The sequence below is a fragment of the Tamandua tetradactyla genome, chromosome 1 (genome assembly GCF_023851605.1).
Source record: "Tamandua tetradactyla isolate mTamTet1 chromosome 1, mTamTet1.pri, whole genome shotgun sequence".
NCBI lineage: Eukaryota > Metazoa > Chordata > Mammalia > Pilosa > Myrmecophagidae > Tamandua > Tamandua tetradactyla.
In genome coordinates, this window is record NC_135327.1 from 60,851,671 (window position 1) to 60,876,299 (window position 24,629).

At 61.2% G+C, this 24,629-nt stretch overlaps 1 protein-coding gene across 1 annotated transcript; it reads right to left on the reverse strand.

Moving 5' to 3' along the window:
• Positions 1 to 10,778: 10,778 nt before the first annotated feature.
• CHRNA4 (cholinergic receptor nicotinic alpha 4 subunit) lies at positions 10,779 to 21,309 on the reverse strand. Its single transcript, XM_077161655.1, has 6 exons — positions 21,225 to 21,309; positions 20,081 to 20,232; positions 17,766 to 17,810; positions 17,519 to 17,628; positions 11,637 to 12,906; positions 10,779 to 11,108 (listed from the first exon to the last, which is right to left on the reverse strand). Exons 1-6 carry the CDS (start codon positions 21,307 to 21,309, stop codon positions 10,983 to 10,985), a joined length of 1,788 nt encoding a protein of 595 aa, XP_077017770.1. The 3' UTR covers positions 10,779 to 10,982.
• Between the last annotated feature and the right edge of the window lie 3,320 nt (positions 21,310 to 24,629).

Genomic DNA, 24,629 nt, shown 5'->3' on the forward strand with positions numbered 1-24,629 from the left:
CCTAATTAAAACAAGTCTATAGAAATGTCCAATCAAAGGCATCCAGGGAAAGATACCGTGGTTCAAGAAAGCCAATGAAGTTCAGGGTTTCTCAAGTGGAAGGGCACATGGCAAACACAGTTAGAGTTCCTCTCTCATCCGAAAGGGCACATGGCGAACAGAGCATCATCTGCTAGCTTCTTCTCCTGGCTTCGTTTCATGAAGCTCCCCGGGAGGCGTTTTCCTTCTTCATCTCCAAAGGTCGCTGGCTGGTGGGCTCTGCTTCTCGTGGTTGCATTGTTCTGCTCTCTCAGAATCTCTCATTCTTTCTCCAAAATGTTTCCTCTTTTACAGGACTTCAGAAACTAATCAAGACCCACCCAGATGGGTGGGGACACTCCTCTACCTAATCCAGTTTAACAACCACTCTTGATTAAATCACATCTCCAGGGAGATGATCTAATTACAGTTTCAAACCTACAGTACTGAATAGGGATTAGAAGAAACGGCTGCTTTTACAAAATGGGATTAGGATTAAAACATGGCTTTTCTGGGGGACATGTATCATTTCAAACCAGCACAGGGGCCTTGCCTGTGACGGCCCAGGGTGGTCCCTGCCCCCCGTCCACCCTCCACAAGGGTCTTTTCTGGGCCCTGCGAAGGGGGCTCGCAACAGAGAACTGCGCTGCTGCAGGGCCCCTTCTCCAAACTCCCAGGTAACAGGAGATGACCCTGCCCCTGGGCCGCAGGGTGGGCACAGCCCCCAGGTAGCATGCAGCCCCCTCCCTGCCCTTCTCGCTCACCTTCCGGCCCTCCTTCTCCCTCCCCCTGGACACTCCCCCCTCCTCTCGGCGCCTTGGAGGATCCTGGCAGCAGATCTGTCGCGGCGACCTTGTCAGGGGTCCGTCTGTCTGACGGGTGTGAAGGGAGTGTGTGGCAGCAGGTGACAGAGTAGATGCTCGAAAGATGGAGAGGCTGCTTGGCGGCGACGCAGCTGCAGATGGAGCTGGGGTCTCCCAGGGCTGGGGCCAGCGCCGTGGCGGGGGTGTCACTCAGCCGGGCAGGGACATGGTACCAGGTGGCGGCAGGCCTCTCCCTCTTGGTCAGGAGCAGCTGAGTCCTGTCTACCCTCCGCATCTCAGGGAACTGGGGACTGCCAGGGTGGGGTCCCTTGCTCTGAGCCACGGTGCCCCCCACCCATCCCGTGGGTATGCATTCTGGGGGAGACAGGGCCCAGTTTTGGGGCAGCCCCTACCCCAAATGAGGGGCTGTCCACTGTATGTGAATCACAGTCTACCAGATAAGGGAGTGGTCACTGAACCCAATGTTGCATTGCATTTGGGATCCACTTACCCTTTTGCAGCCAGCTGTGTAGACGAGGCTGGCAGGTGTTGTCATGCCCCTCCCCTCCCATTGAACACAGCCGCTGAGCTATGGTCGGCCACCTGTTTGGGTTTAAGGACACGAAGTGCCCCTGCCCACCTCCTACCCCCAAATTTTCCGCCTCAGCCTGAAGTCTGCAGAGGCTTGGACACCCACTTGTCCTCTGACCACCTGCATCCCTGGGGTCCCAGCACCTCCTCCCCCAGAGTGCCACCGCCTCCATCCTCCCAGGTGAGCCTGGAGTCCTGAGTCAGCCGGGCAGCCCTGGGCCGTGGGGGAGCCAGCCTCCAGCTGGGATACCAGGAGCAAGCCATGGGCACAGCAGAGGGCCGGGCGGAAGGGGCAAGGCTGACAGGAAAGGCACAGTCAAGCAGGGTCAAACCGCAGGTGCTGGTAGAAGCTGCGAGGGAAGAAGGGACCGTGGGGTGTGGGCAGAGCCACGGAGGTTTGCGGGAGGAGTCAGGCTGCAGGGAACTGGTGCCGTGGGCACCACAGACCAGGTGGCCAGGAGCCCCCCTGACCTTGAACACACAGCAGTGCTGTAAGCCTCCTCCAGGGAGTCCATGGAGCCCTGGCTAGTGGGGAGACGCTTAAAGGGGTGTGGGGTAAGGGCAGTGGAAGGCCAGAGGGGGGCCCAGGGAGAAGGGAGCAGTCTGAGACAAGAGGACGCAGGCCGCTCCAGGGAGGGCTGCGCTGGCATAGTTTGGGAAGCACAGCTTAGGAGCCTGAGTGGCACGTGGGTACTGGGTGGGACGTGCTAGCGTGGCAGCAGGGCAGACAGGGGTGCAGAGGGGGCAGGGGGCGCGGTGCTGGCAAGATTATCTGAGGGCCCGGGAGTGTGGGTGAGGAAACAGGGTTCTAGCGTGGGGTCCAGGGCTCAGGGTGCTCCCAGAGACAAGGGTAGGACGGGGACATGGGCAGGTGCTGGTAGACACGGTGGGCCGGTGGAGTGCCAAGGAGCAGACGTCGTGTGAGGGAGCAGCAGGAGTCGGGTGGGCACTCGGGGTGGAGTGGGCACCTGACTGGACCCCATGGGGATGGTTTTTGTGGTGGGAGCACCTGGAGGGCCTCTGAGTGGTGGTGGGTGGGGGTAGACCAGGTAGGAGCTGGGATGCAGGGGGAGGTGTTGAGGGGCACAAGATAAGGGCCTGGTATGGAGGGTGGTGGGGGCTGGGGGCAGGGACAGCTAAGGGGCAGGGGGAGCTGGGCTGTGTCTGCAGCCAGCACCCAGGGCTGACCAGAGGGAGCCTGTCCAGTGACCCCACAGGCCAGCCACACAGGACACCTGGTACTTCTGTTCCATGCCGGGTCAGTCCAGGGGATGCCAAGCTTGAGGGTGTCAGGTGGGACAAGGCCCCTGCGTCTGAGCTCTGTGCAGCTGCTGCAGCCCCTCCCAGACCCCTGTGCCCTTCTCTCCTGCCAAGACCTACCCCGTGCTGCCCCGGGCAGGCTGCACAGCAGGAACAGACATGCATTCCAGAAGCCTGGAAGGAAAGTCCCAAGGGGGCCGGAAGTGGCAGGAGAGGGCGACAAGGAGGAGTCAGATGCTGGAGAATCCTCTTCTTTGTACCACGTCCAAGTTCAGATAAAGCACTGACTGCTCACCAGTGCGAGGCTGGTGCTTCTTAACAGGAGGGCAGGGGGTGTCCCATGTAGCCCCCATGTCCCGTCATAGGGATCCTCCCTACCTGGGACTCCGGGATTCCAGGTCCCCCGCTGAGAGGCCTTTCAGGGCAGACACCCCATCCAATAGGGAGGGGCCAAGCCCGCCTGACCGGGGACCCTGTGTGTGGCCTCCCTGTGCCCCCAGTTCCCTTGGGCCCTCTCCGCCCTGTGCCTCCTGCAGGCAGTCCCCCAGCACCCCACCCCCGGGCACATCCTCGGTACTCTGCCCTCTGCTCAGAAGGAGCAGTCCCCTAGGATAAGGGGCCCCCACCCCTGCCCAAGCATGAGAAAGGCAAAGCCACGCCCAGCGCCCTCCGCAGCTGCAGGCAGGGGTGGCACACGTGTCCCAGAAGCCAAGCAGATGCGGTGATGAGGCCAAGAGCTAAGAGGGGTGCCTGGGCCACACATCCCCAAAGGCATCCGGAGGTGCCACAGAGCCGGGGGCAAATGTGTGTGTGGACAGTGGCCATGAGGGCTGAATGCCACACAGCCAAGAGGGGCAGACAGCTGAGGCTGTGTCGGGGAGGGCCCCGGTCTGGGAGCCCCCAGGAAGACCGCCCGCCTGCCAGCATCTCGGCTTCTCCTGTCCCCCGACTCTGCAAGTAGGTGATGGAGGCGGCCCCCGGTGAGACAAGGCCCTCCATAAGGCCCTGGCATTCAGGGGGCACCTCCCCTGGGGACCTGGGGACCTGCATCCACCCCAGAGGCTCCAGTGGCTCCAGAGATGTGGGCGCACAGCTTCTCCCTGCAAAGGCCAACTTTACTACATCATCCCTGCATGTCGCTGGGCAGGTGGCATAGCGGCCGAGGCCTGCAGGGGGTGCTGCAACGTGGGCACCAAGGTCTGTGGCCTGGGAGCACTGCCCGGCCTCACAGGCTTGCGTCCTGGGACCTGTCTTCAGTCTGTGGGAGGAGGAACAAGTCCTCGGGCAGGGGCAAGACACCACCTCCAGGAAGGCAACACATGAGATGGTGGCAGGTCTGAGCAGGCACGGGAGGGAGAACTCTGGGAAGGGAGCTAGAGAGGGGGACTCGGGGAGGGAGGCTGGGGTAGGGGCTTGGGGAGGTCTGGGAGCCGAGCGGTGCAGGTGGAAGTCCATGGCCGGTAAAGGCAGGGAGGCTGAGTGAGAAGGGCCAGTGTGAGCAGCTGGAGGCAGGAAGGGGCAGTGCAGCTGGCCCTGGCCCGGACCGTGGGAAACCAAGTCCCTGCCTGCAGCTTCCTCGCAACAACCTGCTATGGTTCATCATGTCTCAGACGGCCCTGGAGCCCGCGGCACTCGCTGCCCTCCCTTCACCTGCCAGGGACCAGAACACGGGGCAGCACGGAACCACAGAGCACACACACACACACACACACACACACACACACACACACGTGCATGCTTAGCCAGGGCGCCGGGGAGCATGGAGCTGCAGCACGTGCACACACACATATGTGTGCACACTCAGCAGGCACTGGGGAGCATGGAGCTGCAGCACACACACATGTGCATGCTCAGCTGGGACAGCAGGGAGCACAGAGCTGCAGCATACACACACACACACACGTGTGCACCCACAGCACAAGGCACAGGGAACTGTGGCACAAACACACGTGCATTCACACTCAGGGGCAGGTGATGGGGAAGAGCCCACAGTGGGAGGTTTAACACACTCCTCAGGGAGAGAAACCAAGTACTCAAACCGCCAGGCCACAGAGAAGATGTGCCCCAGCGTGTGATAAGCACAGGATTCTGCACTCAAAGGAGTGAGCACTCTTCGCACATGTGCGTGGAGTAGCTGCACAGAGTGATGGTGGATTAGGCCACAACGAAACTCTGAAATTCTTCGGAATCGGTTTTGCCGGAACAATCCAGCAGACCACAATTAAGTCAAGGAGAGCAGAGATGCGGCCGTACGTCCAGCAGCTGAAAGACAAACGTCACCGTCACCCACGGCTTCAGGAGACAGACTGAAATGAACATGTAAAACCAGGTAGAACCAAGCGACATGACACAGCACGTAGCAACCTCTGGGTGCAGCCTAAGTGGTACCTAGAAGGAAACCTGTAGCTTTAGATGCACTTCGTAGGAAAAACTCCAAGTCAAGAATTTATGAATAGTGGAACATAACCTGCATGGTAAACGTTTAACCACATTTAATGACAATCTCACCACTGGCATATACGATTAGGCCTTTTCCTGCATATTGAAAGTCCCAGGGCCGAAGTGGAGGCGTCCAAGAATAGGGTCCTTTCTGCTGTTTGCACAGTCACAAGGTGGCTGCTGCTGCTCCAGAAGTCATGCCCACCAGGGAAGGGACAGGGTGGTGGTGGTGGGATGCCTCTTTTTTAACTACCCCAGTGTGGACATGAGTCCCCGACACCTAGCAGGAAACAAGGCAGGCAAGGGCTGGCCTTGAGCTGTGAAGGCACCTCCGCAAAGACTCGTGTGTTCTACCTGCCTCCCGTCGGCTGGAGCTCAGCCACGGCTGGCCCAGCTGGGGGTAGGAGGGACACCTTCCCGTATGGCTATGACCCAGATGAAAGACAGGGCTCTGCCCTGACCTAGGCAGGTGGGGGATGTGCAGACAGTCCTGTCATCCAGGGAGGAAGGCAGGTGGACAGGAGGTTGGAAGGCAACTGAGCACACCTGCCAGGTGTGGCACAGGAGGCAGAGGCATCTGGCAGCGGGTCTCAGGAGGACAGGGTGGGGGCACCAGCAGTGGCGGGGGCAGAACGAGGAAAGGCCCACAGACAAACCACTTTATGCTAACAAATCTATAACTCTAGATTAAATTTTTTATATACTTATAAATTTCCAGAGGTGTCCCCAAAAGACTCCTGTTGAAATGTGACCTAATAGAGACTCCCAGCCCTGTCCCTGAGCTGCACTTGGAGATGCCAAAGGAGAGGGGGGTGACACCTGAAGAGCCACAAGAAGAGCAGAGAGAAGGTGGCTGGTCCTGAAAGTGTGTGTGCGACAGAGAGAGAGAGGGAGGGACTGGGATTGGGGAGGGAGAGGGAGGGAGGGGCAGGAGGGGGGGAGGGAGGGGCAGGGGTAAGGGAGGGAGGGGCAGTAGGAAGGGAGGGAGGGACAGGAGGAGGGGAGAGAAAGAGAGAGAGGAAGCATGAGAGTTCACAAAAAGCTGTTCCATGACAATTAACTGTCCCCTCCACAGGTCTCTCCATACACACATGCACAAGGACATGCACACATGTGCACACCCATGCACACACTCATGCACACGCAGCACCAGCGTCCAGGTTTGGGAACTGAGGCATCTGTGGAGCAGAAACCCTGAGAGACAGCCTACGGCGCACACCAGTTAGAGAAGAGTTCCTGTCCTCTTTGGTCCACTCATTTTAAATTATCATAATATATTCAAAGAGGCAAGTGACCATATTGACAGTATGAAACAAGAGTTATGAAACAGGGATAAAGAAAGGCTAACGGGGAGTGCTGCATGTGGGTAGCCTAAAAGGAAAGATAAAAAATCAATAAGCTAGGCTGGATAAAAAACAAACCCAGCTAAAAGCCTTTGTCTCTAAGCTCAGGGATAAGAAGTTGCCCGGAGACTTCCGGAAAGGAATAAAGCACTTGAATAGTCAGCACCCATAGAAGGGAGTTCCAAGAGGCCAGAAAGGGTGGTGAGTGGAGGGTGGGGTGCTGGGGTACTCATGTCTGAAGATTTGAGAGATGGAGGAAGCTTCGGGACCTCAAGTTGGAAGGCTGACTGCCAAACAGGGTAGATTTTTTAACTATACACTTAGCGCGATTGAGGCGATACGTAAGAGACAAGGGGGAAATTCTAAGAAAGCTCCTGAGGAAACAATCAGCCAAATCACAGAGGGCAAGGATGGGGGTCATGCACGGGGTGGAAGGCTGGGGGCCTCCACGTTTTGAAGGAAAAACATTCAAAATTTCATATGCAATAGAGTCATCCCTTCCATGAAGGGGACACAAATATATCTGAAACCCGCCTTGCCTGAGAAGGGTAGCACACAAGGCCCTTGCTGGAAGTCCTTCTCCACGAAAAGGAAAAATGACCAGAACTCGATTCGCCCCAAACACTGCCTGTCGCAGCTGAGACCACGGCTATGGGTTGTGGTAGGTGGGTCTGCGGGGGCGGGGGGGGGGGCAGCAGGCCGCTGGGGCTGGCTTGGGGGAAGGGCGAGGGGGCTTCAACACCAACCCATTCAACTCCTGATAAAAACATAAAGATTGGTCTTAAATAACATTAGGAAAATAAAAACAGGACGTAGAACCTTCAAGTTGCTGGCTGGATACAGCTTTCTTTGGCGGGAGCATGGTGGAACCCTGTAACACACTCTGGGCCTAAAATCAAGCATCACAAACTCTAAGGGACTGAAACCAAGCAGAATGCTTCCCCACTACAATCCAGTTAAATTAGAAATCAGTTACAAAGATGGGGAAAACTGGCAGAAGACACATCTAAGCATTTTATAGAAAAACATGAATGGTTGATAATTATTCGATACCCAAACTTATTACTAGTTAGAGAAATGCAACTTAAGCTACAGAGAGATGCAATTGGATTCCCTCCAGACTGGCCCAAACTAGGGATTCAGTGTGAATGGCAGTGACTTGAGGCCCCATCGACAGAGGAAAAATTAATACGACCACTTTGGCAGGCTGCTCACCATCCAGCAGAGTTGGATTTCTGCATGTCTTACAACTGAGCAAATCGCTCCTAGGTTTGTATGCAATAAAACATCTGGATGTGCCTCAAAATGTGCAGCAGCTTCACACATCCCAGCCTGAGCTGGACACCGTCCATCAGCAAGAGAGGGGACAAATAAATCACGGAGTAGCCTCACAACAGAACCCCCTCAAGCAGGGAGGTAAACTATGACCAACATTGCAAACGAGGACGCTAGACCCGAGGGGACAAACTGGACTCGTTCAGGTGTGGTCGGAGCACAGATGGAAGGCGTCGGTGGTGCGGGGTTCCCTCGGGGCTGGGGGCCCTGGGTAGGACAGAGGGGCCCGGATCTGGTCTCCATGTGAGTACAGATGCCCAGAGCTGTGCCCTCTGTGAGTCGAGACTGTGCTGTCTGGACTTACACCAGCAAGGCTGGCAAATGTCAGGAAAGGTCAGCCAGGATTTAGAGTCGTGGAAATTATGTACAGGCAGCGGAAGCGGAAGCTGTACAGCTGCATGGAAGGCGCTTGGCATTATCTTCTAAAACTGATTACAGACCCCTTGTCTCATTCGATCCTCTCCTGGGTATTATATCCTAAGCAAAGTGTTTCAAACTGTGGGTCAAGAAATCAATTTTGTGGGCCGTGTACAGATTATAATAGATGTGACTGGGATAAAAACTACCAGCGCAGATAGCATGTAGTGCAGGCAAGTTGCTTCTTAAAACCTGTTACTGAAATATAGACATGAACACACTGGGCATGCCGGCCAGACAGGCCTTTCCAGTAAAGGGCCGCCAGCGAGCAGCTCCGGCCGGTGGTCGCCCAGCACGCCCACGCACAGCTGAGCAGCTGTGGGTCGCACATGTGTGGATGAACGTGGCTGTGTGTCAGTGAAACTCTGTTGGGGGCCTGACTCAGCCTGTGGAGCGACAGGGGCTCTCACACACTTCTGGTAGAAATGCAAAACTGGAAACCTGGGGAAATTGTTTGGCAGTTTGATGTAAACCTGGCTGACATAACCGTCCCACAGGGAGGTATTTACCCGGGAGGAAGGGAGCGCATGCCACGCCAAGGCCTGACACCTGCACAATGGAGAACTGGAAATGACCCATGTTCGGTGTCATGGGGGATATACAGCAGCATGGTAGTTCACCCAGACAAGAGCACCCTGCCCCCAGTGAAAGGCGCAAAGTGTGCACGCAGCCACACAAATCCCAGCCATGCCTCACAAGGCGGGGAAGCCAGACTGGAAGGCTGTTGTGTGTGGACGTGTGAGCCCTGAACGTCAGTGGGGGGGGGGGGGGGGGATGGGCGGGGCCTCCTAGGTGAGGGTGAGGCCTCCTGGGTTTGGGGGCTTGTGGGTGGAGGTGGAGCCTCATGGGTAGGGGCAGGGCCTCGGGTGCGGGGTAGGGGGGAATGCCTACCTGCGCATCTGCTTGTATCGGCTCACTGGGCTACAAAACCGATACTGGGGGTGGGGTGGTGGTGCAGGTAGTGCGGCCTCATGGACACAGCTCACAGCACAAAACAGATATTTGGATGTGGTTAAAAGGGCAAATTTTAGATTGTATGTTAGTAGAATAAAAATAAAAACAGAAGTTTAAAAAACTATAAGATTACAACATAAAAACCACAGAGCTCCCCAAATGCTAACACAAACCACGGGCTATAATCAATAATATTCTTTCATCAAACAGTAGCAAATGCAGCCCACTAGTGCAAGGGGGTAGATGAGATCTCTATTTTCTGCAGGATTTTTCTGTAAACCTACAATTCTTGGGTGCCATGCAGGAGACCTGGGTTCTAATCCTGGCCCATGCACTCTCCCCCCCAAAAAACTCAAATGGTGCTGCAGTAACAGGACAGTCATATGGAGAAAGAATGAAATTTGACCCCCTCCCCATATATAGCATAAAAAATAAAATTTCAGAAAAAACCCCCAAACCCTGGTAGCAAATATGCCACAAGGGAGGTACTGGTGAATACGCCAGGGTGGGAACAGGGCGATCTGTTTGCTTTGGTGGGTTTCCTGAAATGTTTTTGTCTCAAAAACAGAACGGCGGGACAGTGGGCACACCCAGTCGTTGCCTCCCCCAGTGGACGCAGCAATGGGCTGAGCGCCAGGACAGCTGGGCATGCAGTGAGTGTCCACGAGCCCGCCAGGGTGGCTGCCTGCTGCCAGGGGCAGTCAGGGCGCAGCAGGCAAGCGTCGGGCTTCCAGTGCAGGCCTGCATCCTCCCAGGGCCCCGGTGAGGGCAGCCAGCAGGTTCGAGGTTCGAGGCAGATCTGGGCAAGGGGAAGCCAAGCTCTGCTGACCCCCACGTGGCTGCCCGGGCCCAGCAGGTCAAGCCACAGGGACTTTTGGCCTTGCCCAGGACCCCGCGGCCAGAGCCCGCAGGCCTGGCCAGGAGGTGGCCGCAGAGCTGGGCGGCCTAAGCCCGATGGAGGGGCTTCTGACAACACCCTTAGGAGACTCATATTCCCTGGGCACCCCACACCCTGTCTCCTTTCCTCGGACCCAGGCTGTGCCTGCCCCCACCCCCACCCTCACCCCAGGCACATGGAAATTGAGGTTCAAAGATGAGCCCACACCCATTGCACACCACCTACACCCCAGGGCCCTGCCCCGCAGCGAGGGGCTGCCAGGGCTCAGGGGGGCTGTGACCCTCAGTCCCAGGGCCGTGTCTGTTCCTCAAGGTAGTCCAGGGGGCACTCCTCAGCCCTGCCAGTCCAGGGGTCAAGTCGGGGGGCTGAGCTGAACACCCGAGAGCCCTGCAAACCCACATTCCCTCCACCCCCATTCTCAAGGCCTGTCAGACAGATTAGGGTCATGCCTAGCTCACCCCAAAGAGAGACACAATGCAGCTTAGACTGCTGCCTGGCAGAGTTCAGTGCGTGCGCCTCCACGGGCTCAAACCTAACAGGCCACGGGACCCACAGGCCCCCCGACTCCGAGACCTGGGCCCCCTGACCCTCAGGGGTAACTGGGGCTGGAAGGGGACAAAGCCTCACGGCCCAAAGGGCCGGCGGGGGCCGAGCCAGGCCTGGTCTGCGCACAGGGAGCTGACACCACACGGTACTCCGGGGAAGCTTTAATGAGCCTGTAGCACTGCCCTGCAGGTGAGACCGCAGCCTCCCCCAGCCCATGCACCTCCCCCGGCCTGGCCGCCTGCCCCAGGCGCGGAGCCGGTGCCACGCCGCTCTCCCTCCCGGAGGCCCACAGCTCCTTCCGAGGCAGGTGGACGGGGCACAATGGGGCAGAAGGTGTGGCCCACAGCCAGGGGTCCAGGTGAGCTTGAAGCCCTGTCCCTAGATCATGCCAGCCAGCCAGGGCGGCAGGAAGAGTCCGGCAGTGCCCAGCAGGCAGACGAGGATGAAGACCCAGAGAAAGATGCGGTCGATGACCATGGCCACATACTTCCAGTCCTCCTTCACCTGCGGGCAGAGAACGGGTTGCCCGGGCCCCATCCCTCAACCCCCAGGACTCCCAGGGAGCTCGGAGCCCTGCCCACCCGCTGTCTTCCTTCAATCCCTCCTCTGGCCGCAGGACGCTTCTCTGTGCCCCCAAACTTCAGGACCTTCCCCTCCACCAGCCCCTGGGCCCTCCCTTCCCCTAGCCTCTAGAGCATCCCAGGATCTTCCCAGTTCAGGAGCAGCCCCGGGCCCCTGAGGAGGGGGTGCTGCTGGGCCCCTGCAGCCCAAGGGAAAAGCGACCCTGGAACTGGCCTCTGAGCCACAGCCTCAAAGCTGATGCAAAATCCCAGGCAAAGACCTTGCACGTGGGTGTGGAGCCGGGAAGACCTGCACACAGTTGCCCACCCCCTGAGGCCTGCTGTGGCTCCCGGTCCACTCCATGCCCTGCTCTGGTCTGCCGCCTGGGCTTGGCCAGGGCCCCGGGATCCTGGACCACCACCTGCCATTCTCCATGGGGTAGAACACTATGCCGCGGGGGCAGCCACTCACCGAGAAGTCCGTGTCCTCCGCCCGCAGGTGGTCTGCGATATACTGAACGCCCTCTATGGCCTGGCTCAGGGCAGGCGACAGGGCCACATGGCAGGATGGGTCTTTGGTGCCACGGGCTCTAAATGTGATGTGGCGGGATGCCACAGGCGGCTCTTTCCTGCACCGGCATGTGCACGGTGAGGGCTGGCCCGGGGGGGCGAGCTCAGCTGGGAAGGCCTGTGGGGAGGTCAGGGGGCCATCGGCCTGGGCGGAGGCGGCAGCTTCTCGGGGGACATAGCACTGGACGCTCTGGGACCGGCACCGCAGACCACCCTCCTTGGCCTTGCCCAGACCCGACATCTGTTGGACACTCAGGGACCTGGCTTTGGCGAGCCCCGGGGTGTGGGGGCTGCAGGGTGGGGCGTGGGGGTCAGGTGGATCGTGGGTGCTGCTAGGCGGGGTGCAGGGGCCAGGTGGGGTGCGGCGGCCGTGGGGCGGGGCACAGGGGCCAGCTCCCTCAGGCTCCGGCGGCTCCTGGGGACCGGCCTGGGCGGGCGTGGGGGGCGGTGGGGCATGACAGGGGCCCTGGGGCGCGGGCGGGCGCCGCATGCCCAGCAGGCGGGGCGCGGCCTCCAGGAAGACACGGCGGACCCAGGTGGGCATGCGGCGCACCGAGCGGTGGTGGACATTGAGCACGAAGACGGTGACGACGATGGAGAGCGTGACGAAGAGCAGCGTGAAGAGCAGGTACTCGCCAATGAGCGGCACGACGAGAGAGGTGGGCGGGATGATCTCGGTGATGAGCAGCAAGAAGACCGTGAGCGAGAGCAGCACGGAGATGCAGAGCGTGACCTTCTCACCGCAGTCGGAGGGCAAGTAGAAGACGAGCGCGGTGAGGCAGGACACCAGCAGGCAGGGCAACAGCAGGTTGACGGTATAGAAGAGCGGCAGGCGTCGGATGACCAGGGAGTAGGTGATGTCGGGATACACCTCTGCACAGCACGCATACTTGCGTGTGCTGTAGCGGCCCTCGGCGGCCACCAGCACCCACTCGCCGCTCTCCCAGTAGTCCAGCTGGTCCACGTGGCTGTGCAGGCTCACCAGGTCGATCCTGGCCTTGTCATAAGTCCAGGACCCGAACTTCATGGTGCAGTTCTGCTGGTCGAAGGGGAAGAAAGTGACGTCGATGCTGCAGGAGCTTTTGTAGATGGCGGGCGGCGCCCAGCGCACGCGCCCGTCGTGGGACAGGTGGGCCTTGGTCAGGTGGGTCACCGCGAAGTCTCCATCCGCGCTGGGCAAGGGGGGGAAGAAGAGGCAGTGAGGCCCCCACAGCCCCCAGTCCTGTCGCAAGGACATGGCGTCTCCTGGTGGGCAGCCTCGCGCCTGGGGGCCACGCCAGTACCACCCTCACCCCCTGCGCCCGGGGCATCAGCAGGATCGAGTGACCCAAGAGCCCGAGCGGGACACGTGCCCGATGCACAGCAGCCAGCGTTGTGCCGGACACAGATGTGTGGGCATCTAGAAAGTCTCCCCATCTCTGGCCTGGGCTCACCGTCTCCCCACACCCCGTTCTCTAAGAGGGCGAGACCAGGGTGGGGGTGGGGGGTGGTTCCACCCAGGCCTGGGAGAGCAAGCAGCTGGCCCCAAGGGGCAGGGTCTGCAGTGGAGGGAGGCCAAGGGGGCCCTGTCCTCTGGGGAGGGCGTACAGGCCCCCGAGGTGGAGAGGCCCGGACGCAGGTGGCAGCCCCCCCCACCCCTGTCTTCTCGCCCCCAGAGGGGCTCCTCAATGCATCTCAGACACCCTACCTTCACACAGACCCTCCCAAGTGGGGAGAGGGACAAAGAGATCTCAAGGCCATGCCGAGGGTCTCTGACAGGTCCCCCCACCAACAGTGAGATGGCAAGGAGTCCCTGGAGTCCCCAGCCCCACCCGCCAGCCATGTGGGTCTCACTCAAACTCCACGCAGGGCCCCTGCTTGAGCCCAGACAGTGGAGGGCAGCTCGGGGCTGGTACCACGACACCAGTGAGGGTCAGCCAGCAAGGTCGGGCAGGCAGGAGGCCAAGACTGTGCCCAGGCCACTGAGAGGGGCAGGATAGCTGGCAGTGAGGGGCGCACCCCAGGCTGCCCACAAGACAGCAGCCCCAGTCTGGTGGGGACAGGGATCCTCCAACCAGGGGCACACCAGCCCCCCTCCCCTGGAGGACAAAGGCCTGGCCAGGGTATCCACTGTCGTGGGCGAGCCCATCCCCCTGCGCCACCTGCAGTGACTGGCTTTCGTTTCCTCACTGCACCGTCCATCCCACACCGACCGCGGTGATGGGGCTCCTGAGGGGCGGCCGCAGCTGAGTCCCAGGACCTCGGGGCGGGGGTGGTCTGCTCAAGACCCTGACAGAGCCCTCACGGCACCTCCATGTGCTCTGCAGCCATGTTCGATGCCCGCTAAGGGCCGGCGGGTGCTCGCGGGCCTCAGCCTACCTTGATGGCCACATGTCCCGCCCCACTGTGGCGCAGACTACCCAGGCAACAGAACTTATGCAGCTGTGCTGCCCGCAGCTCCCTTTCACACCTGATCTCCAGCCTAGGGCTGTACCCCAAACTCACCAGCCAGTCCCTGAGCCCCACAGAACACTCCCCAGCACCTCCCTCTGCTCAGATCCAGGCAGCCCTCTGCCCGGGTCACCTCAGACCATGGAGCGCAGCACTCAGGGCCTTTAGTGGGCCAACTGCACCCACGGCCCACCCCCACTGTCCAGTGCTGTTCAGCATCTGCTTGCAATGCCGTCTCCTGTGGGCTCAGCCCTGCTCCCCAAGGCCATGCCTGGACCCTGCCCCCGTGGCCAGCCCTGCTCAGCTCCAGCACGGCCCTGGCTAGCCTTCAAATTCCCCCAAACCTGAGCCCCCACCCCATGCTGCCTCAGTTGTGTCCAGACCTGATCCACTGGTCCCCGTTAACCCTTTCTCATCTCATTTAGCAGCCAGGGTTTCCCTGCAGATGGAAAAAGCCTGGCTCACAGGACCAAACACTCCTGACACATTTCAGGGAGGGGCAGAGTGGAGGCCCCGGCACCTGGCAGTACAGTCAGGTACAACGGAAGGAGTGGGTGCTCGAGGCAGGGTGGGTGCTCAGGAGGGTGCCCAGGGCAAGCCAGGTGCTCAGAAGGGTGCTCGGGGCAGGGCAGGTGTTTAGGACAATGTGGGTGCTCAGGGTAGGGTGGATGTTCAGGACAGGGCAGGTGCTCAGGGCAGGGCGCACCTTGCCCTGTCCGTGCCCTCCTGCAGGTGTGTTTCTTGCACCTGCTGCTCCCTCTACCTCTCCTCTCTCCTAACACCCTCGAGGCACAGGAGGCAGGCTTCAGATGCAGGTTGGCGCTGTGTCCAGCAGCTATACTGCAGGCAGGTCTCTGAGGCTGCCGTGCATGTGTCCTGCACAGCCCTGGGACAGACCCTCTGAAGTGTCCATGGTGACCCCCGGCAGGAGTGGGCTGTGTCCTGGGCAGCCTGGTACTGGGCACCTGCCCAGGTCCTGAGCCAGCCAACCTTCTGCATCTCCCATTCCCTGTCCCTGAGATGGGTGGCACTCAGACCCCGGGCTGCCGCTCTCTGGGTACTCTGCAGACCCTACTTCCCCAGCTATGCCCCCAGAGGTCCTCCATCCAGACCTGGCTCAGCCCTCGCAGCGACCCCAACTTCCACGAGTGCACCCCTCTCCAAGCTTGCAGTCTGGACTCTGTAGGCACAGTTGTGCTTCTGAGCAGTGCTGGCACCTCTGCATAAGCTGGAGCCCCCAAAGCAGAGGGGCTCTCAGAGGCAGCCGGGGGATCCAGTCTCCATCCCTGCTCCAGCTCTAGAACCTCCTGGGCCTCAGGCTTCACATCCATCGAGCGGGCAATGGGGCCCTCAGGCGTCCAAGGAACAAATGCAAAGACCCTCAGGGGCCTGGGGAGGGCTGGGCACAGACGCACGGTTGCACCTACTGCAGCACCAGCGATGGATGGGCTCACCACATTTCTGTGTCAAGGTGTTCACCTCGGAAGTTGCCAGAAGGGCTGGTGGCCGCTCTGCGCTCCCATGTGGGACCAGGCAGCCTGGCCCGCCAAGAGAGTGGCCCTTCAGCCCCAGCGGTCTCTGCCTGAGGTGGGTCTCGCCCACGCCAGGTGGAATAGGAAACAATGACCCAGAGGTTTCAAGGCCCAGGCCCACCGCCAGCACCAGCAAACCTTGGTGTAGCCACACGGCGCCTGTCCCGCCTGCACCCACTGTGAATCGCTCTCCACCTGTCAGTGTATACTGGTCAGCAGCATGCAGGGCGGGGGCCCCCTGCCGTGGACTTCTGCCCATGTGAGGCCCAGAAGATCTCCCCGGGCCGGCCCCCAGCACCCGGACAGGGATGTCTTGACCTGCCCAGGTGCCTAGCACACAGAAGCCCCCAGGACAGCAGCCCCCGTGAGTGACCGGTGGGCGGGGCCCCACAGCCACGGAAAAGCGGCTCCCTGCACCAGTGCCCTAGGGCTCTGAGCGTACCCGGTGGCTGCAGCAGACGCCAGGGAACCCCTCCCAGCCCCCAGCCTCTGTGCACTCCAGAGCCTGGGAGGGGAGGACAGAGCAAAGGGACCCTGCCCTCAGACCATGGCACAGCCGCCTCCGAACCTGGCTGGGCCAGCCCCCGAGTGCTGCCGCCCTTGTGGGCCCCCCAAGTGTCCACACAGGCAGTCTCTGTGGATCAGGGAGGCTCTGCGGATGGATTCAGTGAGTCCAGGGCAGGGGCAGGGGGCGCCAGGAAGTCGGGGCGTAGACCCCAGAAAGCCTGGGGTGGCAGGAAGACACAGTGCCTGCAGCTCAAACCAGCAGACTCCAAGGCAGAGAGCCCAGCCCCGCACCTGCGCCCCTCCCAAGGGTGGGCACACCCCTGAGCCCCACAGGCACACCGGCCCTGCCACGGCCACCACTGGCCTCAGTTATGTGGGGTAAAGAGCCTCCGGTCTTTCTTGTCCACGGAAATGAAGCCCTGGGGCAGGAGCCAGCATCGGTGGGTTTGGATAAGGGGGCACAGGCCCCGCGGGCGTCACGGCCGGAGAGGTCCCAGGACAGAACAGGCTCGAGGATGCCAGTTCTTTGGAGGCCACTGTCTGGCCGGCCTGTCCTTGGACACCCAGCCCAGGCCACAGAGGCCATCTAAGTGCTTGAACATGGGCTCAGCTTCCCTGAGCCTGGGGGAGGGCTTGGGCGGGCCCACAGGTCACCTGGCAGGTGGGATGAGCTGGAGCTGGGGGCTTGGCGGTGATGTCAGTGGAGCCCCAGGATGGGTCAGGAGGGCCGAGGGTGAGGACAAAAAGGGAGGGGAAGGGGGCCAAAGTGGGGGCTGGAGGAGGCAGTTCTGCGGCTGCTCCCCCTTCGAGAGCGTCCCCGGCATCTTTGCTTTTCTTCTAGAACGTGAAGTGAATGTGTAGGCGGGGCTACATGCTTGGGTGGGGGCCGAAGCCGGGACCACTCAGGCCAGAGGGGGGTTCCTTGGCCACACTCGTCCCAGGAGGCCCTCCGACCTGGAGGTCATATGGTGTGACTTCAAAGAGAGGACAAGGATGATCCATGCAGGACAGACAGGGCCCACACCAGGACAGATGGAGCCCTCGCCAGGACAGACGGAGCCCATGGGCAGGATGGACAGAGCCCACACCAGGACACACGGAACCCATGCCAGGACAGACAGAGCCCTCGCACAGGTGCAAGCGGCTGTGCTGGAGCCCCATCCCTGCAGCACTCTGCCCTGGGCCCCTGGATGGCCCCGCAGCCTCCACTCTGCCCAGACCCCCATGCCTCCCCCTGCACTCTGCTCTCCTCTGACCCTGTCACAGCCCCTGCCCTCACGCCAGCTCGTGTACCCAGACCGCCCAGGACACTCACTTGTTGTAGAGGACGATGTCTGGCCGCCAGATCAGCTCCGAGGGGATGCGGAGGGAGGTCACGTTCTCGTAGTCGGCGGGGTCCCAGCGCAGCTTGTAGTCGTGCCACTCCTGTGCCCGGGCGGCGGGGTCGGGGGACGAGAGGCCCACAGGGGGTTGGGGCAGAAAACCAGAGTGGGTGAGGGGAGGGGGAAGCAGGAGGGGCGAGAGGACTAGGGCAGGGGCAGGGGGCACCCATCCCGCCTCACCTGCTTCACCCACACATTCGTGGTCATCATCTGGTTCTTCTCATCCTAGGACACGGACAGGAACAGGAGGTCATGACGGGCCATCGTCACTGGTCTTAAGTTCCTTATACTCTGTCCCAGCCTCAGTGGACAGGCTACCTCATCAGGTAGTGAGCACCTCATCCCTGGAGGCAACCAAGCCCAAGATGGAGGCTCGACGGGGACGTGGGGGCCAGGGGACACGCTGTCCCAAGCACGGAGACGAGAACACAGGAGGGCAAGGTCACACAACACCTGGAGTGGACATGCCAGCTGGCCGAGGCCCCCTGTGGGAGGCGAGCAGGGTGGCTTTCTGGCGGCCTCTCAGGTCACTGTGCACTGGCTCAACCGAGCAGGGGGAAACCACGCTTCTGAGCCCCAGGCCTGACTCCAAGCCCCCCGCCACAGGATCTGTCCCCAGGCCTTGGCTGCAGGCCTTGTCCCTTCATACCCTTTCCTCCAAGTGTGCCCACCCAATCACACCGGGGTGGCCATGGGTAGAAACCCCATCCTCAGGGGCAGTCAGGTCTGAGCAGAGGTTGGAACCTTCTGGGGAGGAGCCAGGTCCCACGCAGGACATGGGAAGCCCCCACGCTTCTCATGCCGAATGCTGATGTCTGGGGGCAGAGGCGGCCCCACATTCTGCCCCCACTGACCCCGGGGGGGGGAGCCGGCCATGGGGCTGGGGGACTTGGTCTTGTGGACATCCCCAGGGCTGGGGGCAGTGTCATGCTGGCCAGCGGGAGGGGCCTGGGGCATGGGGGCAGTATCCTGGGCAGTGCACTGCTCTTCCTCGCAAGGCCCCCAGACCATCACAGGCAGTTGCCTCAGGAGCTCCAGCCCCGCCTAGGTGCTCAGCCGACAGCGGGGCCGGAGAAGGGTCCGGCAGGGGCTTGCACCTGGAGGCCCTGGGGACAGAGGGGCTTGCACAGACACACAGTGAGAACAGGCGGCCCTGGGAGGAGGTGGTCATTCCCCTCCCTGCCTCACCCGGGCCCCGGGCCCCAGGCTCCTGGGAGCAACCTTGAAGGGCAGTCCTGGGGTATTCCAGGTACCTGCGTGTACCCCCTGTGGCTGCCCTGGCCGGAAGGGCGGAATGTCCATGTGCTCTGCAGCAAAGAAAAGCTCTGAGAGGCCCACAGGCTCCTGCGCAGGTGGCGGGTGGGAGTCCCCAGTCAGGGCAGGGCCAAGCGGAGATGGGGCACCCCAATACTGGACCCCCAGTCTCCAAGCCACTGGCTGGTGGACAGAGCTGCCCCTTCCCTGACAGATGTGGCTGTGGGCTGGGCAGGGGTGGCCTCTACCTCCTACCGGATACGACAGGAGCCACAGTGAGACCCGCCCTCTCCAGGGTCCTGCACCTGCCCAGGCATCCACTGCGTGTGAGCTCGGACAGCAGCCACCCCCATGCCCCACCCCTCCTCTCTGCTACGGCCACAGGAGCAGGCCTGGCCGGCGACACTGTCAACATCAAGTCACCTTGGCACGCCAAGGCCAGGGGACGGAGGGCCCTCGGCACAGGGGGCACAGAGGGCACAACGGGGCATGTGTCTTAGCGTGCATGCACATGTACATCACAATACACAGGAATGCATGTGTGTGGAGATGCACATGTGTACATGTGCTCCCAAGTGAACAGGTGTGCCTGCCTGTAATGTGTGTACAAGAGCAGGCGTGTGCGTGAGTGTGTAGCCGGCTCCAGGGCAGGGAGCAGAGTGGGTGGGGAGCCCGCTCGTGCCCGTGGGGGTCGGCCAGGGGCCTGCAGCCTTGGAGCTGGACATGTGTCTTCTCCCGGCAAAGTGGGGGTGGCGTGGTGGGCTGGAGACCCGAGGGACCCCAGGCCGCCCCACTTTGTGACGTGACCAGTGTTTGCGAGCGTCAGCAGGGCTGGCAGAGCGCAGACGTCCCCCACTGAGCCCCCACTGAGCCCTCTGCAGGAATGAGCCTGAGGCCCAGTTCCAGGGCACCTGAGGGGCCAGCTCCAGGAGGGCTAGGACAGGACCCCCGGTCGGGGCCCTGCACACCGCCAGTTTTAGCCCTGTGAGCCCTGGGCCCTCTCAGCTGCTCTCCCCTACGGGCGAGCTGCCATCTGTCTACTTCCGGGTGGCAGTCCTGAACCCTGTGTGGGGAGGGGGTGGCAAGGCTGGAAGCCCAGCCCCCAGCTCTCCCAAGGCCTGTGTCCTGGTGGCCAGTGCCACGCAGCTGTGCACAGCGAGGCGGGTCCTCTGCTCATCCCCAGAAGCCCTCCCAGCCAGGACCACCGCCAGGCGCTGCGTATGCCCCACCCTGGCACCTACCACGTCAATGAGCTGTGCGATGGACAGGCCGAAGCCCACCAGGACCACGTCCGAGATGTTGGCCACAGGCCTGGACCACTTGTTGTAGCCGGAGAAGAGCTTCCTCAGCAGCCGCTCCTCGGCTTGGGCCCGGGGCTCTGCGTGGCTGCTCACTGCGGAGGACAGGGCAGGTGGGTGGGCCCTGGGCAGGAGGGGTCAGGGCAGGTGGGGGGCCCGGAGCAGGCAGGGGGCCCTGGGCAGGCAGGGGGCTCTGGGAGGCGGGGAGGCAGGGCAGCCAGGTTCAGTGGCTGGCCCCTGCCCGCGGTGCTCTGCCCCCATCTTCTGCCTCGGCTTGTCCTCTGCCCCTCGGCGTAAGTGCACCTTCCTCAGGGAAGCCTCCCAACCCCCTACCCCGGCAGCCCCCCACAAGGCAGACAGAAGGACACTGACCGGGTCTCCCTGGGGACCTTCAGGAGCAGTTGGGAAAGTTGTGGGAATGCTGACTCAAAGCAGCGAGGCACCCAGATACCCTGAGAAGCCTCTGTGGAGTGAGATCCCTAGGGTCCCTTCAGCCTTGGTGCCCCTCTGGGGTCCCTTTGGTCAGTCCTGGACCCCTAAACTCCCAGCTGAGAGTCCCTCCCCCAACCTTTTCTTTCCTTGTTCTTTGGCCAGTAAGAAGCAGCCCTCTCCCCACTGGGGTTTCCCCCGGTGAACCCCCTCCAGGCAGCCCCTGAATGGAAAGTGGAAGGTGCTCGGGAGGGGGAGGCCGAGAGGGCAGTGGGGTTGAGAGGACAGGACCTGCCCGGACAGGTGGGGAAGCAGGCGGGAGGATGGGTGCTGCCGAGGGGGGTGGGCGGGGGATACAGCAAGGCAATTTGGCCAGACAGAGGGGAGGGGCGGGAGACATGGCTACCCCCTCACCCCCGCCCAAGTTGGAGTTTCTGGATCCAGAAACCCGGCTGGTCCACCCACCCAAACCCCGCTCCCCGGTCCCCCTGGGCAGGTTAATTAACCCCTTCCTCGCCGGGGCTCAGCCCACGGGTCAGCACAGCCTATACCCCGGTGGGGGTGCGGCTCCGAGGCCGGGGGACCGCAGCAGGTTCCTGAGATCCCGAGCCGCCCAGAACCGCGAAGAAAGGGGCCCGTCCCTCCCCGGAAAACTTACTGGGCAGGGGGCAGGCCCCCAGAAGCAGCAGCAGCACAAGCAGCGCCAGCGGCGGCGGCGGCGTCCCAGGGCCCCCGAGATCCATGGCGCACGAGCGAGCTCTAGAAGCCGGCAGCTCTCCGCTCCGCCGCGCCCCCACTTCGAGCCCCGCGCGCGCACAACTTCACGCGGCCGCCCCGCGCGCTGTCCCGCCGCCCCGCCACTTCTCCCGCGGGGCCCGGCGGCGGCGGCAATGGGGTCAGCAGCGCCCGGCTGTGGGCTCGGGGACGCGTTCCCGCCTGGACCTGCCCCGCCTCCAGCCAGCGAAGGAGAGGGAGGGAAGGGAGAGGGGGGAAGGAGGGAGAAAGGACTGGAGGGAGGGCAGGGGAGGAGGGAGAGAGGACAGACCCAGCTGGAGAGGGGGCGGAGGCGGCGCTGGCCCCACCGGGGGCGGGGCAGCTTCTCTGGTCCTCCCTGGGCTCCGGAGGGGCCCAGCTTGGGCGGGGCTCCTGGTGGTCACTGCGTGGGACTCAGGGATCCCAGTGCTGTTCCAGTTTCCTGACCACGAGACACTGACACCCCCTCCTAAACCCTGCAGCCGGCTGCCTGCCTGGAGGCGGGGATGCCCTGCCGGTTCCGGGGGAGATGCCCTCTGGGTGCCAGCCCTGATCCTCTGCAGTTTGGAAATCACGAGCTCTTGGTCCTCTTTTCCACAGACACATTCAGGAAAGAGCCGACCCCTGTCAGCCTGACCACGTGGGGAGCCCAGCCGCTTACCCCCCTCCACACCCCCCAAAAAACTTTGCTCTGCCTGGAAGGCTGCGTGGGCGTGAGGACAGCAATTGCCCCCCCATCCCAACACTCTGGGTGGGGGGGGGGGGGTGCAGCAGTGGAGGGGCTTAGGCCCAGGACCTTTGAGAACAGACCCGACCACTCCCAACTAGTTTCGAGCAGTCACAGCTGGGTCCCGGGGTGGCCGCAGGGCAGGGCGCACACGGCCAGCGCCCCTCTGGGCCTCCAAAGAGCTGTGTCCCCAGCTCGCCTCCGGTGGCAGCAGCGAGTGCGGCAGGAGGGGCTCCCCTTTGTGCGGCGGGAGGGGTACAGCTACTGCAGACTCGTGCCCTGCGCGGTGTTCCTGGCGCCCGAGGCTCTGCTGCAGGGACAGAGCCCCTCACGGAGGTGACCGCAGTAGAGGGCAGAGAAGGACTGGCTGGAGAGCACCGCAGGCTCCTTCCGCCTCGGCGCCTGAGCCCGCCCGTTACACCCTGCAAAGGGCAAAACGTCCTCCCTGCCCCGCAGCGCCCCGGGATTCCCATGTCCTTCACAGGGCGGCAGCCCCACCCCAGAGGGCCCATCTCCACCTCTTCCCGCAGTGCCTCCCCTCTCCTGCTCCCTGGGCCCCAGGGTGATCAGCTCACCCTGGGCATGCCCTCCAAAGGGGCCTCGGGAAGCTCTCAGCCTCTGAACCATGACAGCGTGGAGCCCCCTGCACAGCTCAACCCAGCTGACTCACTGAACCCCACAGTACCTCTGTGGGGTGGGCTCTCCCGATACCCGGCTTTGCAGGTGAGATCTCGGAGGCACAGAGGTTGAGTAACCGGCCTCAGGGGCTCAGCCATGCAACCCTGAGGGGTAAGCGCTCCCACACTCTCCAGCCTCTTATGGCTTTCCCTGTGGATTTGCTAATGCAGCTGGATTCATCCGGTCCAACTCATTAGTTTGCACCCCCTCCCTCCCCACCTGCACCCCTGGAAAGTGCTTGTTGCAGGAACCCAGTAATCAGCTAGCTGAATTAGCTCTTACTCCAAGGACTGGGACCCCTCCCTCAGCTGCTGCTGAAAGTCCTGTTTCGAAGGAATGTGAACCCCAATTCACAAACCAAGGTGACCAGATTTCAGGGAAAGATGCTGCTTGTCCCTGAGCAGGGAACATGTTCCCTGAGGGCGTGACTGCAAAGTGGGTCTCAGCGGGGAGGGGCTTGCAGAAGCCCCTCAGAGATCCCACCCTGTGCCACCCCTTCCCCTACCCTTGGTTAGAGTGGAAACTCATTTCTACAGGGATGGGTCTCTGAAGGTGATTCTCTCTCTCTCTTTCTCTTTGTCCTCTCCACCTCCACTCCATCCCAAGGACATTTCCATGGTAACCTACTGTTGGCCTAAACAAGGAGTTCATATTAAAGGTGGGAAGCTGCGCCAGGACAAGGAGTGATTGCGGGGCTAAGGGGGCAGGTGAGAATAAGAAAGAGGCAGCGGAGAGTGAGAGGGTGGCCTGCACTGTGATGTTGCCTAACCAAGGAACTCCTCATGGCTAAGCCAGGCTGCCCAGGACCCTGTGCCCTGGGCCCTGGCTCCTCCGGCCATGGCCATGGACGCAGGACCTGCCTGCAGCCTGCCCCTCTCAAGCCTCCGAGCTCCTCCAGCTTTCAGCCAGGCGCCACCCAGGAGGACAGGGGACAAGTCTGCGCCCCACCTCCCCCACCCACCCCCTCCCAAACCTCTCTTCTCTCTTCCCAAGGCCAGTGGTCATCGAAGGCCCTTTAAAAAAACAAATAATCCACAAAAAATCTGCGCAGAAACATTAGTTATTCCTAATTGTCCCAAATTGGAAGCAAGCAATTTGCTTTTCAATGGATGAATAGAAAAGCAAACTGTGGCACAATGGGTATTATTCAGCTATTTAAAAATGAGTATCAAGTCTTGAAAAGGCATGGAGGGATCGTAAATGCACATTGCGAAGTGAAATAAACCAGTCTGCAAGGCCTGGATACTGTGTGATTACAGCTATAGGGTGTTCTGGAAACAGCAAGATAGAGTCAGTAAAGAGAGCAGTGGTCGCCAGATAGGGCTCAGAAGGCAGGTGGGATGGCCAGGAGAGCGCAGGATGTTTCTGGGGCAGAGAAACCCCTTTGCTGATTCTGTAATGGTGAGCACACAACATTGTTCACTTGTTAAAACCCCCAGAACTGCACAACACAGAATGAACCCCAACGCACACCAGGCCCGTCAATGGGACCACACTAATGCCAGGTGTTGACAATAGAAGAAACTGCAAAGTGAGGTTCGGGGTGGGGGTGAGGAGAATGGGTATATGGGAATTCTCTGTGTTTTCTCTGCCATTTTCCTGTAAACCTAAAACTACTCTAAAAAAAATTTTTTTTATTAAAAGAGACCCCTGAGAGAGAACAACGTGAACTGCACAGTGCTTTCCTGTGAATGAACCTTCCAGATGTTTTTCTCTTTATCACTCCCCCACGTGCCTCTGCCCCACAACCAGGCCTTGTTTTCCCCCTGAGGTCCCCATGCTCAGACATTGTTAGACATCCTCTGTGGGCCCCCAGCCCCAATTGTGTGAACCCAGGGGGAGGGGCGCTGCACTTGGCTCACAACAGCTGGCTCTTTGAGGGGCTCAGTAAATGTGTCAGAAGCA

Coding starts and splice junctions, on each gene's coding strand:
- CHRNA4 (XM_077161655.1), bottom strand. CDS start 21,309: ATGGATCTCGGGGGCCCTGGGACGCCGCCGCCGCCGCTGGCGCTGCTT. Junction 20,233..21,224: donor GGGGGCCTGCCCCCTGCCCA/GTAAGTTTTCCG, acceptor TGTCCTCCGCAG/TGAGCAGCCACGCAGAGCCC. Junction 17,629..17,765: donor CGAATGTGTGGGTGAAGCAG/GTGAGGCGGGAT, acceptor GCCCGGGCACAG/GAGTGGCACGACTACAAGCT.